General features: G+C 30.4%; 1 protein-coding gene across 1 annotated transcript; it reads left to right on the forward strand.

Moving 5' to 3' along the window:
* The first annotated feature begins 3779 nt into the window (after window positions 1–3779).
* On the forward strand, window positions 3780–5757 carry LOC122578561 (UDP-glucuronate 4-epimerase 6-like). The gene has a single exon (XM_043750546.1). It carries the CDS (start codon window positions 3943–3945, stop codon window positions 5308–5310), a length of 1368 nt encoding a protein of 455 aa, XP_043606481.1. The 5' UTR covers window positions 3780–3942; the 3' UTR covers window positions 5311–5757.
* Window positions 5758–18602: the final 12845 nt, after the last annotated feature.

Consider the following 18602-nt stretch of genomic DNA (forward strand, 5'->3'; position numbering starts at 1 on the left):
AAATATCACCGAAAAAAGGGGGAAAAAACTAGCAAAATTCATAATTTTAACATTGGGTAAATATAGAAAAAATCTAGGTTCAGTGAAATCCTAAATCGATGAAACTATATGCGCTCATTGATCGTCATTTTATGTGGGTCACGATATAAAGGTTTTAATTTGGAAAGAAAGAGATGTTATCGTCGGTTTATTCGTTCATTGTTGTTACTCTACTTTTAATTAACAACTACTCGTATTTATCTATTTTTTCTATATTTAATTCATTTTGCTAGCTAGATAAAGATAAAACCAGACCCACATTGATCATGACTATTTATAGATGCTCAAAGCTTGAAGATTCAAAAAGTAAGAAATACAGTTATATCTGAGTATACAAATGTTTGATTCAACTTTATAGTTAAATGGATTACGAAATATATATAAAGCTTAAGTGCTCGTAGTCTTTGGGAATATGAATGATACGCAATAAGATGTATATAAAAATAATTGTCCCCGGAAATAAACCATTTATACTTCTATACCACTACATAAAAATTATAACCCCTATTATATAAAAATTATAACCCTTATGTTGAAAGTTTACATAAATAAGACATGCAAATTGACCAAAATACCCTTAATGAATTAAATCACCATACAACCCTTAATTTTAAATTACACAATTAGTACATTATATTAGAAAATATTTATACTAACTCCTTTAAATTAAATATTTTTACCTACACCAATAGATGTCGCCGTCACCGTCATTGCTAATTCGCCGCTGCATTGCGCGGGTACCATGCTCGTATAATTGGATTCTTAAAAGTTGGGGACATTTTTTTTCTCATATGGTCTAAGATAAACTTGGGTTCTTATTTGAGGAATTGGCTAAGGGATGTTGTAAGTTATTGCATTTGTTGGTATGAGTGTGCAGTTTTTAACTTTCAGTATACTATCTACCTTTGAATGTCATTTATGGAGTTTAAATTATTTTTATTTTTAGAATATCTTAAAAATTCAGACTTTCTATATTACCACTCTTACATATTTATAACATATATCATTTATCTTTTAATATACTTATACTATTACCCTTTACATCAGTTATATTTACATCAATCACCTACACTACTCGATGCGGGTACCACCACCACATTACTGTCACCGCCGCATTACGCGCACCCCTCTAATTCAAAAAATATTTGTTCATTCAAAATAAGATTCAACCTACTTATTTCGTCAAAGAATAATAAACTCTTAAATTAAATGTTTTTTATATCAAAAAGGTGTTAACAAGGTATGCCACATGCAATATGATATTCAAAACGCAACTGCAATCATAAGTAGCTGGCAAGGGAACACAATCAAATACATATTGCATTTTATATTCCATCCATAAATAAATGTATATTATTTAATTTCCTTAGGTATTAAATACTTTTTTAATTGATTAAAACAAAAAAGTAGAACATGTTATCATAGTTGACATAATAGCGTTAAAATTCTTTAAAAAAAAGTGGTTACAGGTAAAAGTAACAAATCTACTAGTTTTTTCTCACCATACAGTAAGAAGTTTGATAAAGGTAAATGTTCATGTGTGACAATGCTTGTTTTTTCTTGTTCGTTTTTTTTTTCCTTCTTTCTCGGCATATAAAAGCATTCACATTCTATATTTCTTCTTGTCTTCCATAATAATATAAACTGTTTCCTCTAATTTATAACTATCACATAATAAAATCATTGACTGATCGATCATAAGTTTCTAATGGTTTAAATATGCAATAATTCTTTCTTTCTTTCTTTAATAGAAAGTTTTAAATCCTATTTATGTAAGATTATTAGTTTCTCTTTTTGATTCCACCAGACTTATCAAATGAATTGCTAAAGTAAGTATCATAAATTTTCTACAAAAGTTTGAAGTTGGCATGTGTTGATTTTGATTTTGCATCTTAAGTAAAAGAAACATAAACCGCCTTAAATAATAAAAGGTGCAATTTCCATGCCTTCATACATACACAAACACACCGGACTTATATTTTAATAACATCGATTTTTAGTCGACGCTGAAAATTCGTGCAAATATCACCAAATGTTTTACTTTATGTACCAAATGCGAAATGTGATCATTTATGAAACAAAACATATAAAGTATAATTATTAATAGGAAAGGGTTACCCTGCCAATCCTAGGTTAACTCATTTGATATATGCTTTTTTTTTATAATGGTTCAATACTTCAATACATAACATATGTACACTATATTGATGATAGTTTAAAAGTAAGATAAGAAAAAAAAGAGGAAAATATTAAAGGGAAAATTACACTTTTGGTTCCTGAACTTGACACGTTTTTCACTTTTAGTCACTAAACTTCAAAAATTACAAATTATACACTGAACTTGTCACTTTTTTTCACTTTTGGTCACATCGCCCAGTTTCGTTATTTTTGCTCCATTAAGTTGCCCAGATTCGTTAGTTTTTTTTTTCATTTTTCATCCTTCCCATTATTGTATAACTAAAATCGATAATCGACAAACTTTAGTGATGAAAAGTGTAATTTACCTAATTTTTTATATATACCTTATTCGTCCAATTTTAAATGGTATTATTTTGATTTTTTCTTAGTATTTTTACTTTTAACTTTGACTCAAAACATTTTTATTTGTAATATATAATAGTTGGTGTAAATTAAATCAATGAACATTATTATATGTTTATAACAGATTAATATAACATTGAATAAAAATATTTACGGTTAAATCATAAGGCGTTATAGATTATCAGAAAAACCTACAACACGTTACTTCAAATAAACATTACAATATCATTTTTTTATTTTCATTTATTAATAGTTAATAAAATGAATTAAGAAAAACTATATAAGTTTATATAACACACCCAAAAAAAATTACGGTTAAAGTAGACATAAGAAGACTCAAAATTCAAACATAGTCACTAAATAAATCTATCTTTATAAATAAAATTTTCAATAACAATTATTTCATCGTCGTTTAAAAAAACAATTGTTTCATCTAACCAAACTACTATATAACCAATAGATATTAAACTATAAACATAAAAAATTTGTTTCAAAACATAATAAATGAATATGTATTTTCACTAATCGGCCAAAACAATATATAAAACCTGAAGTTGGACCGTTTATCGATTTTAGTTATGGAATAATGGGAAGGACGAAAAGTGAAAAAAAATTAACGAATCTGAGCAAGTTAACGAAGAAAAACTAACAAAGTTGACGCAGTGACCAAAAGTGAAAAAAATATGTCAAGTTCAATGTATAATTTATAATTTTTGAAGTTTAGTAACTAAAAGTGAAAAACGTGTCAATTTCAGGGACCAAAAGTGTAATTTTCCCAATATTAAATATAGCCCTTAGGACTTTTACTTAACGTGCATACAAAGATTGTATACTACCATATTAAAAACTCACCCCCTGAATTTTATGGTAAATGTAGAACGAATTAATGCACCTTAACGAAAACCCTTAGGACTTCATTTAGCAAAACCCAAAAAATATTGTAACGTATAACCGTATAAGAAAAAGGAATAAGAGATTGGTTACCCTCTGAATCACAACTAATTTATTGACAAAATCTAAACAATCAAAATAAAACAAAACAAAATATGTCGACATAAAAAAAAACATATAATGCATTATATTTTATTAAAATGTATTAAAATAATAATTAAATTTTTGGAAGGTACAATACAGCCTTGTTCTCCATAGCACCTACTTTTCTTCATGTCTTTATATCCTTGTGTAAGATCCCATTCATCACTCTTTCTTCAGGGCCCTAAAAAATCCCCAAACCATTTTCCTAAAAGCTGCAAAAAAAATCTGCTTTCTTTCCATCTTTATATATTTTCCATTGGTTTATATTTACCCAAAAATCATCATAATTTTAAACTTTATTTCATTTATAATATTTATATATATATTATGGCCTCATCACCTCCAGACACTAGCAAAACCACCAAAATAGAACGTTACAACACTTATATCCGCAAAGTTAATTCTAGTACAAAAATATTACAAGCTTCTTCTAAGTTTTTATTTCGTCTCACTCTTTTAGTAGCTCTTATTTTGATTTTCCTTTTCACTTTAAATTATCCACCACTTTCCGAAACGACAACAACCACACCCACAACAACAACAAACCATCGGGTCCTCGCGACCTCCCACCTTCTCTCCTCTGCCTTTTACGGAAGTGGAGCGACGTGGGAAAAAAAGGTCCGAGGATCCTCGACACCGCGTCGTCCCAACGGGTTTTCTGTCCTTGTCACAGGGGCAGGAGGCTTCGTTGGGACGCATTGTTCTCTCGCGTTAAAAAAACGCGGAGACGGTGTACTGGGTCTTGATAACTTTAACAGTTATTACGACCCGTCTTTAAAAAGAGCTAGACAAGATATGTTGCAACGTAACGGGGTGTATATAGTTGAAGGTGATTTAAATGATGCCGAATTGTTGTCTAAACTTTTTGACATTGTCCCTTTTACGCATATTCTTCATTTAGCCGCACAGGCTGGTGTGCGTTACGCTATGCAAAACCCCCAATCTTACGTCAGCTCCAATATTGCGGGATTTGTTAACTTGCTTGAAATCGCGAAAAATGCGGATCCTCAACCGTCTATAGTATGGGCCTCATCAAGTTCTGTTTATGGGCTGAATACAGAGAACCCATTTTCAGAATCCCATAGAACAGATCAGCCCGCAAGTCTATATGCCGCTACAAAAAAGGCTGGTGAAGAAATCGCGCATACTTATAACCACATTTACGGGCTGTCAATAACCGGGCTTAGGTTTTTTACCGTTTACGGCCCGTGGGGTAGACCAGACATGGCTTATTTTTTCTTTACTAAAGACATATTGCAAGGTAAAACCATCAACATTTACCAGACACATGACGAGAAAGAAGTTGCGCGTGATTTCACGTACATAGACGATGTCGTAAAAGGGTGTCTGGGGTCGCTCGATACCGCAGAAAAGAGTACCGGAAAGGGTGGTAAAAAAAGAGGGCCAGCACAATTGAGAATATATAATTTAGGCAACACATCGCCCGTGTCGGTTGGCAAATTGGTGTCTATTTTGGAAAGTTTATTGAATGTCAAGGCTAAGAAACATGTGATCAAGATGCCACGAAACGGTGACGTTCCGTATACTCACGCGAACGTGAGCTTGGCGTATCGAGATTTCGGGTATAAGCCGAGTACTGATTTGTCTACTGGGTTGAGAAAGTTTGTGAAATGGTATGTCAGTTATTACGGGATTAAACCCAAGGTCAAAAAAGGAATTACTGACACCAATTGATCATCTATCTATCTTTTGGGGGGTGTTTGAACAGTATTTAATTCATTCGATCTCAAACGTTTAAGTTTTCGACATGAAGTTGTCTCTTTTGTCAAAGTTTGCCCGTAAGTTATACCTTTTGTGTGATCTGGATGGTACGACTTCGAGGGAAGAGTTGACCTTGAGGTTGGATTCGTTTACGGACTTGGATTACGACTTTGATGAACATCGATCGACTTCAAGTGCAACGAAAGATGGATTCGATAAGTGTTTATGTGTTATATATTTATATACATACCATGTTATAGTAATCGATAAGAAGTTTGGGGGGGAAAATGTAGACCTCAAGATTATAGGGATTGAATTTGTAATAATGTGGTGTTAGTAATTCTTACATGTAAATTTGAAGATAAATAGATTTCGTGAAGAAACTGAAATCCCAAAAAAAGATTACGATCTGTTTCTGCATCATTATTCATATCTGTCGTGAATTTTGTTTTTTTTTTTTTAACAGAGTCGTGAATTTTGTATGTTTCAATAATAATAACGATTTGTGTCTTTTAACAAATTTGAGGTCGAAATGCAATGGAATTGTTACTTTTTCTATAGAGTAAATATATCTATAATAACTCACTTTGTAAAATAATAATATAAGTTGAATGATTACAATCCACCAAAGAAAAAGTTGATTAACAATTGATGTTTAACGTCCAATTGTGTCGGTGGAGTAGGACAAATACAATATACATATAATGCAATTATGCGTGTATAGTTTTACTTTCTTGCCCTTACTTTAAGAAGGATATCCCCTGCAGTACACGCCAAGGTACATTCAATTAGAATGAAGATACACAATTTGTACATTGATTTTAAGGATTTTTAAGTATCACTTGTCGATGTAAAGTTGACTCATTTGGTATGGAATGAACTGCACTTGAGTGTAGTAAGACTATAGCCTCGATTATAATTTGGTTGTTTTACTCCGTGACATGTTGAAAACAATAATATATATTACTCAATGCAATGAATAATTTGGTTTGTAAGTGATAAGATCAAAAAAAAATTAAATAATATCTGTTCAAATTCTACTCTACTTGTATTCTCTTCGAAAGACGAATTTTATTCTAATATAATATTTGTTTTAGTTAATTTAAATACACTAATTTCTAATAAAATTGATTTTTTTTTATAAAATAATAATAATAATAATAATAATAAAAATTTAAAACTGAATCATTAGTAAAATGGTTTCTGTCTTATGTTAACGTTATGTTATAGAATCTTAGCGAAGTTGTAGGTGGTTCTATAATTTATACAAATAGTTTTATTTGATCTATAGTATTCCTTAAAAAAAGTCAAACTGGGTATGCATTCATTTCCCATCTATTTATTTTATAATCTTAGGACATCTCAAACCTAATTATTCCTAACAAATTTGTGTGATCCGATGATATATAAATAGAATAGTACAATAGTATAGCAGAAAATTGATTGCTTGTCTTACTTTATAAGATTGCGCCTTGATTGGTCAATTTTTCTAAAAACTTTATTGAACTTTATACCTTTTATGTTACGAATGAAATACTATCGAATTCAAGTATCTAGTGCCTCTGCAAGTTTTATTTTTTCCACCTATGATGAATTTCTCCTGTATAAAACGAAAATGATCGGGAGATTAAGAACCCGTCAATGATCTAGTTTATCATTAAAAAAGAAATATGTTGTCTAACAACAAATGACGATTGATGATTGTGGATACTAGATGGAGATTCCTTCAAGTTGAAAATAATTTAAAGGGTCAAGTTAAAAATTTTGTAGCCCTTTGGATTATAATCAAGAGACAAGATTCAAAAATAATCATTGAATGTTAACCCTTGATTTTAATTAAAAGGTCAAGTTCTCACTAACTTGACTCAAGTTAGGGAGGTAACTTGAGATAATCTTCATCCGTAGATACTAGCTTGTTTTTCATTGGTCATTTTGAAAAATGATATACACAAACACACAGTAATGCTAGTGATAAATGAGGTGTCAAAAGTCTATACAAAACAGAAAGTGACATATAATTATTATTTGGGGTTTGCTAAATACAGTCTTTAGGTCTGTATTTAAGGTACATAAATTATTTGTACATTTACTATAAAATTCAAAAGATTGGTTTTTAATATGAAATGTATAAATTTTTTATACACGTTAAATACAGTCCTTAAGGCTACATTTAGTCTTTCCCTTTTAATGAAAATGTATAAGTAACATGCACATATCAAACTTAGCTTGTAATAAATCTCTTGCATAAAGTAGAAACTTAAGGAAATGAGCAGAATCATGGTATTTAAACTTTTAGTGGGACTAATGGTCGGAGACTTAATAGACCTTCATTAAATCATTTGAGGTCACAATTACTTAAAGTTGTTCATATATATTTAATTTGTAGAAAGGAAATCAATTTATGTATCAATGCGAGTCATTTTAACTTTCTGAAAATAAACACAAGTTTGTGATCTATTCCGATAACTCAACATATATCAAACACTAAACGTGCCCAATTACTGGTATGGTTAAAATCTACTCTGGATATGAGCAATTGAACATTATTATACTTTTTTGACTAAACGAATCCTCATTCTAGTGCCTTAATTTTCATTTTGAAGGTGTTAAAATTTCGTTTTTTATTTTATTTTTAATGGTATCTCAAGCTCTCATAGTTATGATGTTGTGACTTCGGATGAGTTAGCTATAAACAACCCCATATATTCATGATTCATTTACGCTTTTAAAACAACTTGGTAATTAGGCGACTAAAATAAAATCATTCATTGTTGTGTTACGTATTATCTCATACACTGTTTATTGTATAATTGGTTATCATTGTTGTTATTGTTGGTAGTGGTTGTTTGTTACTTGTTATCGAGAGTCGTGAATAATGAGAGTTATTCAACAATTTAATTAACCAGAAATGAATATAGTTGACGTGATTGGGCCTTTCAAAACCTTTCTTTTTAAGCCTCATTTGAAAGAAATTTGGGCTTTAACCAATCTACCATCTACGTCACTTATAAAGATAAAAGTGGTGTTTTATTTTATTATTTTTTTTATCTTTTATCTAATACTTCTAATCTCATTCTCTTAAAGAGGAGATTGACCGCTTAGGTCACAAAAAAGTACGCGTCAAGCAATGAATTATGTTAGAGCCTTTTTGATGATCATTTGATGACGAAATTGATGTGTATTTGTTAGTGTTTATACTGTGTGAATAATTACTTTTTGTATCTCTATACGCTATACGTATTTATTTGAAAGAATACATGGGCCTTTTGATCAGAGAAAGGACATAAAGTGTCTGGGGAAAATATATTTGCTAAAAAAGAGAGAAGATTGAATGGCGGGATTTCAAATTTGAAAAAATTTGGATGTGTATGTGTGTGAATATATGTTTGCAGAAGAGAGAGAAACTTCCATCAGGTTTTTTCCAATCTCCTTTTCACTTTCTTCCTTCATATTTTATCCATATTACACTTTAATTTTACTCAATATCAAGGTTAGATTTCTGTTTAATATGATGCTCACAAACTGTTTAAGTGAAATTTCTGATTTAAATCTCTTTTTTTTTCCTTTTTATCGCAATCCACTTTCATAATGAAAAAAAGACATCTGATTTTGGAATTTAGGATTTGAATAGTGCACATGTATAATTTGTTTGATTGTTATTTACAGTGCATGTTAAGTGTTTGATGAAATGCCTCAACGAGTTTCATCCTCTTCTATTTCACTTTTAGTTACAGGTTTTATTTGAAGCATATATTATTTATTATTGCTTAAATTATTGTGCTTTTATATTTCAGATTCATATCACTAATTTGAAATTCATCAATGTTTAATGTTCACAATCTGGTATGTTTATGTTGATATATGGGTTTTAGTAATTTGGTGTTATTGGAATAATATATATAAATTGATATCTATGTTTATATATATTGTTTGTTGATAAGCAAATGTTTTGGATTTTCAGATATCAAAAAACAGAACTATATTTTATCTCCTTAGATATGATGGTTGTCCTTCTTTGATCGGCTATGATGATATGTTTACATTAATATAGAGCTAAGGTTTTGTGTTTCTTGGCATGACATTTAAGGTGTCCGTGTGACCTTTATGTCACATGTAAAGCTTCTGTATGCAGCTATGTTGAATCATTACTTTTGCTTGAACATGTCTGAGCCTTTCGTGTACAACTGGTGTGTTTGGAATTTGGACTGACTATGATGATGTGTTTTATAGAATATGTTTGTCCCTTCTTGATTGGCTATGATGATGTGTTTACATTAAAAAAAATAGTTGAGGTTATGTGTTACTTGGCATGACATTTAAGGTGTGTATGTGACCTGCCTGTTACATGCCAACCTTCTTATATGCAGCCATGTTGAATTGTTAATCTTAATTAAGCATGTCTGAGCCTTCCTACTCCTGGTGCGTTTAGATTGGCTATGATGATGTCTGGTCCTGCTATGATTTAAGGTAAGATTTTAACATTTTTTTTAATTTAAATTTTGTTATATTACTGATTAAAAATGAAAATTAATATGCTGAGTTTATTATATACGGTATTTGAAATTAGGGATTTTTGATGAAAGTGATGACAAGAGTTAAGGTTAGCAAGCTGGGTGGTTCAGGTAAAGGGTCAAATGGGTTTGGGTTTGGGTCATAGAAGGTTCGAGCATATTTCGTAGAGGCCATGTTATCCAAAACGGTATAATGGCACTGTTCAATGTTAGATAGCTTAGTTATATGTTGTGTTCCTCTACCGTTTTAGGTACAAGTTCAAACTGAATTTATTTTGTGGAAGGTGCTGAGTTCGTCGGTGCTGGTGCCGATTGATAGTTACTTCGGTCCTGCTGAGCTATTTTATGATTGGGTAAGTTGGTTCATGTTTACCCAATCAACCCATTTTGGGTGAGATTTGCAACTATCCTACTGAGCTATTTTATGACATGGATAGGCTGTTAGAGTTCAAACTAAAGATTTCAACGCTGTTAGACAACCATGGGGTGCAATTCGTATCCTAAACCGCCTTTCATGGCTTTTTGGTACTCTTTTTCTCTAAATTATGCTTGCTTTGTTTTTTTAAGCTGATAATGCAATGCTTATTGTTTATTCCTATTGAAATGTGGTTTTTGAATGTGCAAAAAGGTGGATTTTATATTTTATATATATATGTACAAATCATAAAGAAAAAGAGTAACAACTGTTTTGATTTGAACTTTTTATATATATTTTGGTGATTATTGTAATATGAACTTTATTTATATATTTGTGTAGGTATATGTATATATGTGATTGTTTTGTTTTGGATTTGAAGGTGTTTGATGCATCTCTTTTCTATTGATTCCTTCTTAAGGTTTGATTCTAAAGAATATTATAGAAGTATTGGTTTGATGATAAAGATCTCAATGACAGCTGCTTTCATGAAATCATCATCACAAGATCCCGTATTTAAGGTTTATTTATTTCAAAATTTGCATCTTTTTTAAAAACAAAACTGGCCCACAAAAGCTAATCTTTCGTTGTTTGTTGAATTGCAGCGATCAAATTACGTAATGAGTTCGTCTCCAATGATTAGCCCTGTTACCGATATGCACTTTTATGCTACCATTCAATTGAGTTAGCTTTGTTCTTTTCCTAATTTAGGAATCACTTAAAGAGATAGATGGATTTCTCTTAAAGCTACTAATTGAATTCGTTACATTTATGTACAGATCATAAAGAGACACACCTTCAATGTTCACGTTCACTTCATACTGTGTTTCGCCTAATTTGAAAAGGTATTGATTCTTTTATTGAAGATTGTGAATTTAGAGGCTATTTTTAGCTCTAGAACAAGACTGCATTACTGATTAAGTTTTTGTTTTGTTAACTGAGATGTTCATGAAATGATTGCTTAAATTGATGCTCAAGGAGAGGGAGAACACAAAGAAAGTCAGAAGTGTTCTTCTAATTTTGTGTATTTAATTTGATTAAAAGCTTGAATTAGAAAAATAAGTTTTCTAATCAATATTAGGGTAATTTACTTCAGTTATGCTCATTATTTTTAACTCCAAGTTTTGAAATCTATGTATATTTTAGAGTCTTTATATATAAAGTTTCGTAATTTGTGTGTGTTTTTTGTAATCTATGTATGAATTTTCTTTGTTCATATTCCTTGCAAGCTGCCATTTTGGGTTCATCCATAGCTCTTTCAAATCGGATTATGAGATCATGACATGATGTATTCGGTAGGTTTTCTTTGGTGTTTCTACTTTGTTTGAAATATATGTGTATAGATATGTAGTGATATATATGAGTTCGTATATGGATACAAAGAAAGGACTTATAGATCTATATGGATAAGTTATATGCATTTGTCATAACTTATGTATAGCTTTTCTATATGAATAGTTTTCTTTTTGAATCTGCAGAAAGGTGGACTGCAACTAAAGAATTGTTTCACTTAACTTCCAATTTTGAATTATAAACAATCATCACATTGGCGGTTGTACTTGAAGAAAAGAATGTTAGGTTTATTTCTTAGTACCATCACCTTTGTCACTTTTTCATGAGTTATTTGCTTTTTTGTATTTCTTATCTGCCGTCTTTTTTTTAGATGTAGCCTGGAGTGCCATAAGTTATATGCATCTGTCATAAGTTATTGCAAACTTATTGGTCACTTTTTCGTATTTTTATTTTGTGTTATACTGCTTTCATATCTTTATTTTAAAATAGGATTTATCAAATATTATTATTAAATGGAAAATGATGTGATGGATTATTGGTTTGGGTTGGGGTGGATTAAGAATGTTGACTGCAGTTGCAGTTTCATATTGTTGCAGGTTTGACATTAGAAAGTCAAAGACGTGTTCGTGTATGGAATAAAGGTTTTGCAGAAAGTGGATATCATAGAGTTTATGGCTCGAGTATATTGGATTATTTTAATGGAGCTAATGTTTAAGCACTAACTGTTTTTGGTGAACCTGATGATAAATGGTTTGTTATGTTCGTGAATAGACTTGGTGAATGGGTGATGGGTCAGGTCAAAATGATTAAGGGCAATAGACTTGGTGACAAATTTCTTCTTTTGATGGTCACATGGTTCGAGCCTTGCAGGTATATATACACTCTCTTGATATGTAGAAGTTTATAACTTAGGATGAACTTGTATATTGACATAATTCTTCTTGTGATGGTGACATGGTTAAGGCGTTAGAGACTTGATAGTTATATTATAATTGAAATAAAATATTACGTGTCTTAAGATCTGGCATACCTGATAAAAAGTCATGCGCGTAATTAGTTATACTTATATTTTACATCTTAAGATTCGTGGAGTTTTATTGTCATTCCGTTCATATTCAAATAAATATGTACGTTATGACCTAAAATAGGTTGTAGTTTGGAATTTATATAGAAGTTTGCTGTTTGATTTTGGTCCCGAAAGGCCTGACCAACTGAATTTGTAAGTATTGAATGTATTGTATGAGTTTTTGGGGAGGAATTTACTTGGTTTCCATAATGGGTGGGCTGTATATGGTTCAAGATAGGCTGGGTTGTCAAAACTACCCTGTTTACTTGAGGTTTAGACCAAGTAAAGCAAAGCTGCTGGATTGAAGACCAACTTGGTTTGGACCAAGTTAGATTGAGGACTACAACTGTATGTGTCTTGGTTTGAAGGTATATGCTTTTGGTTTTTCACTATAATGGATGGTGCTTTGTTTTGGGTTTGGTTTGATAATACACAAAGAATGACGAGGTTTGATAATACACAAGGAATGACGAATGAGTTAGTTATGAACTGTATTTTTTTGGTGTATTTGTTAAAAATATAGGACATGTAGTAATATTTTGGGAAAAAAAATTTCTTGAAAAAGTTAATAGTAGTCATTTTGTGTAAAAGCCCGCGTGAAATGCACAAATCTCTTACTAACACAAGTCGAATTTGGTATTATGTAGTTAGTTTAATGAGTATATATTTATATATATTTATATAAAAAAGAGTAATGTGGGTTCTTCCAACAAACATGGGTGATAAAGAAATGTAAACTGCTCTAATACTTTGATTAGTTGTGATCTGCGGTTAACTTTCATGTCTCTCTTACTATTAAGATATGCCAAATCGACAGTCTGTTGCAAGCTTGAACGGAATAAAGATGAGATACATTGTGGAGCTTGAAATAAAGCCTACTGCATACACTAAACTGAAGCAACCTCACTCCTGGCCTGGCTTATTCTTATGTAGGGCACGTTGCACCATATTAATCTTTGGGCTGTTCCTTTATGATCAACCACAAGGCATTAACAAGGTTTATCTTTTTATGGGTAAGTATCTGCTTTAGCAAATATTGCAATAGCACTTGGTTAGGTGGCTTTGGGTTTGGATTTAGGTTATCTTTTTTGCTTTTTACACCATACAAGAATTTAGTTTTTGAATGTATGTGCAAGAATATGGTAATCTTCACCACTTTAAATTTTTTTCATTCATCTGGATGTGCAATATGGAGGTTTGATCATTCATGCAGTCAACAGTTCTCTCGATCCTAATCAAAACATTATAAAGGTATTTTCTTTTACATTTGGTTATTCACTAACGCATGTATAGATGTATGAATATGGGTGTGTTAGATCATTAGTCAAAGTGAGCGATATTTATGTTTGGCTTAACAAGTTCATCAAACTCATGTTATAAGTACATCTACCTAATATGTGCCACTCTTGCTTATAGAAAATGGCAAAATCGAGGTTTGATTGCAAACAATTTGTGTCACTTTTTATTTTCTTTGGTACGACATTTGTACTTAGCATTTTTACTAAAGGTGGCTCAGAAATACCTTGCCTTGATGTTGGCCTTAACTTAAAAACAAGAGCACGTCATATAGTTAAAATATTTATTCTTTCTTTGACACGTGCATCGTTTTTTCGTTTTCCATTGTGATGTATTGCCAAGTAATCGAAACCCACCCCTCAGTGTGTTGGTTTCCAATAACCTTTCTTTTCTTTGTAAATATTGTTGGTAGCTTAATGGGTGAGTTGATTACCGGGGTTCGAGTCAAACACTTTTTTACTGGGGTGTAAGTATTTAGTGTTGTACATGTAGTCTTCAAGTTATTTTGCAGGTAATGGTTTTGCTATTATCATTTGTTCTTTATGCAAAGAATCATATTATGTATATAGTTTACTATTCATTTCTAAATCATGAGCCATAAGGACTTATCTAATTCTTTTTCCGATACAGGGTTAGTCCATACATTGTCGTGTATTGATTTCTTCTACTATATTTGTGCTGATATTCTTCTACTACTTTATTTGTGTAATTTATTATATGACTGTAACTTTTTATAAATTGTTAAAGTTGATGTATCATATCTATATATTACTTAAAGCTATATGGCATGTACTATATGACTGTTTTTTTAATTACATGTATTTTTTATTTTTTCATCAAAATGACTATAATTCCAAAATTGGAAAATATATATATATATATATGTAACATTAAATTAGATTAATTTTTTCTAAAAAGAAATTTTATAATGTATTTTAAATAATCTCGTGTTTCACTTTTAAGATTGATCATAAAGTTAATATTAAAAAGAGGATCGTATAAAATTAACCCCTACACGTTTTAGGCAAGAAATCTTCAAATTTAACCCTTATACTTTTATAAGTTGTCATAGAAATTTTAAAATAAATCAATAAACTAAATATCTGTTTAGCAACACTTATATTTGTTAACTAAGGATCATATTTGTTAACATTTCATTTTCTACAATTGGTTAAACTTAATATTTACTATTTTACTATTTAATGAAACATGTGTTTTATTTATTTAACATTTGTGTAATATTTTTTAAGTAGCCCCGTGTGAAAACACTTAGGTCTGTATCATCTTCTATTAAAGAAGAGACTTAACGCTTAGGTCTGTATTCACTCCTCTTAAAGATGAGACTTAACGCTTAGGTTTATATCTGCTTATCTTAAAGTGAAGACTTAAAGCTTAGGTTTATATCCTCTTATTTTAAGTGGAGAGTTAATGCTTAGGTATATATCCTCTTCTCTTGAAGAGGAGACTTAACGCTTGGGTCTATATCTTCTTTTCTTGGAGAGGAGACTTAACGCTTACGTCTATATCCTCTTTCTCTTAAAGAGGAGACTTTAAAATTACGTCTATATCTTCTTCTCTTAAAAAGGAGAATTAACGCTTACGTCTATATCCTCTTCTCTTAAATAGGAGACTTAACCCTTACGTCTATATCATTTTCTCTTAAAGAGGAGACTTAACGCTTACGTCTATATCCTCTTCTTTTAAAGAGGAGACTTAACGCTTAGGTCTATATCTTCTTCTCTTAAAGAGGAGACTTAACGCTTAAGTCACATCTTAAAAATAATTGTGTAATATATCTTAACTAGCCCCGCGTTTCACGTGGGCTTTAAGCCTAGTACTATCTTATAAAGCATTTTGTCTTTTATTCAAATCTCAAAAAATGATTTGCACTACCTAAATTACCCTATTTCTTTATTCAATAATTTAAACATCTCTACCTAATATACCAATAATACCTTTAAATCTCAACCACTCATGTTTTAACCTCTCCTCAAATCTCAACCACTCATTTTTTTCTCTCTCCTCCATAAATCATTTATTCATCTAATCTATTCAAAATCTTTTATCTCAAAAACCGTATATTGATAAATTATAAAAATTGTATGGTGTTCTTAAAATTTCATGCTCTTTCATTAGATATGTTATTCGATATACTTTTGATGAATTTTTAAATCCGAGTACGGAACCCGTACAACTAAGGCAACACCTCCTATTATCTATCACCTCCACCATCTCACTGCCGCACTGCGCGGATACTATTGCTCGTTATACTAAAACACAGTTGCTCTAATAACTTATCGACCAATCACAACACTTGATTTCTTAATGTCGACTTTTGTTTTCAATTTTGACTTTAATTTACACTATTCTCTTTTTCATCGCAAATTTACACTTTTTACCTAATAAATTTAATACAATAAATAAATAGTAATAGCTAATATATAGCTAATAGAATAATAACTAATATTTATCAATAGAACTATAACTAATATATATCCAATTAAATTAACTAATTAAAAACAAATAAAATTTAATGTAAATATATTCTGATTTTAAGAGTAATTTTACTATTACTTTTTATTGAAGTGTTTTTTAGTAATTGTCATGACTGATATAAGAAAAATAAAGCATGTAAAATATTATTTATTATAGAAAAAACATATCATATTCTAATTGAAATATCTAAGATATCTTTCATCTAAAGATAAAATATTATTTATAATAATGTAAAATAAGAATGTAATACACTATGTGTAAAAATAAAACAAATAAAATTATATTGACCTATTATGATTTTTTAATGTTCAAATATCGTTAAGTATGTTACAATTTACAACTTTGATGGACATATTATATTTTGTAATATTCAAATATCGCTAAGCATGTCACAACAAACAACTTCGATAAACATACTTTTTCAAAATTATTTCAACATAAAACTCAAAGTGTTGATATATAGATTAATTTTTTTATTACTCAAAATAATATATTAAATTTTAAACTATAATAAACTAACTCTAATATTGATGATGTCGGAAGCCCTATGTATTAGACACGAGCCTAAAATCTAGTTTGCAACTAGAGTGGGCCTTTGAGCGAGTATGATACTTTATAAATCGTGAATGCCTTTCATGGAAACAACTCAACAAGTGTTTGCATGCAATTAGAGTTGGGCAAAAGATCGGAACCGGTGGAACTGGTTCAGAACCAGAACCGGTTCCAATCAACGTGACGAAGAACCAGTTGTTCAAGAATTGGGGCCGGTTCTTGATCAAAGTTTGACCTTTTTTGGGGGTTTTTTCGGTTTTTTTAGTCCAAGAACCGGTTTGGAACCTATTGAAATCGGAATTCTAGATCCGAAAGTGGAACCGGTTCCTATCTATCGGTCCTTGAGGAACCGGAACCGGTTCCTCCAATCGGTTCCAGTTCCTAGATAATCTGAACTGGTTTATTTGGAACCGGTTTTTTTTCCCCATGTCTACATGCAATATACAAAACGAATAACGAATATCGAACAACAAATAATAGAAAATGAGAAATGCCCACATATTTAACTTCGACTTTACAATTGAATCGCTGGTTACATGACAAAATGATACTTGTCCGCATTCCAGTTATTTATAGAGTTCGATAAATGCTTGTTCGCACTATGAGCGTGTGACATCGTGCGGCATATCCAGTATTATTCTAGCATCCGAAATGAGATCTCTAAGTATTTTAAGTGTGCAATAAACTTATCATCATCATATATATATATATATATATAGATGTTTGATTTGTATTTCTTCATTTCTTCACATACACGTTGTATTTGTACTTAATTTATGTGTTTCTGAAGTTTAATTTGTCACACTGTTTATTTACGCTCTTGTAACGTAAGTTTCAAAAACAAATCATAGAGAATTCACAAATTTTTTACAATCTTTCTCGCAGACCACCAGGTAACTTTATCATTTTACTCGGGCCGAAATAGTTCAATTCGCAATTTTATTCTTCTAATTTTCATTATAAAGTTTAATCAAACCACAAAATTAAATGATATGGAAATGTTATCTATGGTCATGTGTACATATGTACTTTTTGTACCTTTTTAAATGTTTGTACTATAAATAACCACCCCTATATATATAGACGTATATATATTTTTTATGGTTATATTGGTATGACTGTTCGTGTATATATATATGTGTATAAGCTTCAACACTGTCAAATACTAATAATATTTGGTTGCAAAAATAAAATTGCATTACCAAATTTGTTTACCTTGAGACTTTTTAAAAAAATATAATACCATGGATGCGAAGTTCATTGTTGGAGTCATGCAACTAAATGTTACAAAACCTAATTTTTAATATTATAATACATGCATTAATAAATACAATGTTTTTCCTAACCATCCGTTACAAAAAATTAAAAAAAAATTGTAAATGAATACCCCAACTAATGTATTACATACTTATTTAAAACAAATAAGTTGAATTATAATCATTGAAATTACATGTTTAGAGTAACACAAAATAAAGACTAATTAACTTATTATTTGTAACAATATACCATGGTTTCTAGTAATTTAAAACCAGATTTTCTTCATAAATTCTACGATCTAAAATTTGTAACAATATATTGTACATATCATAAAAGTAAAAAACATTATATAAATGAAAATAACTCACCCCCTATAAAT

Source organism: Erigeron canadensis, chromosome 1 (assembly GCF_010389155.1).
Source record: "Erigeron canadensis isolate Cc75 chromosome 1, C_canadensis_v1, whole genome shotgun sequence".
NCBI lineage: Eukaryota > Viridiplantae > Streptophyta > Magnoliopsida > Asterales > Asteraceae > Erigeron > Erigeron canadensis.

What these genes read in the sequence shown, in the direction of transcription:
- LOC122578561 (XM_043750546.1), top strand. Translation starts at nt 3,943, where the DNA reads ATGGCCTCATCACCTCCAGACACTAGCAAAACCACCAAAATAGAACGT.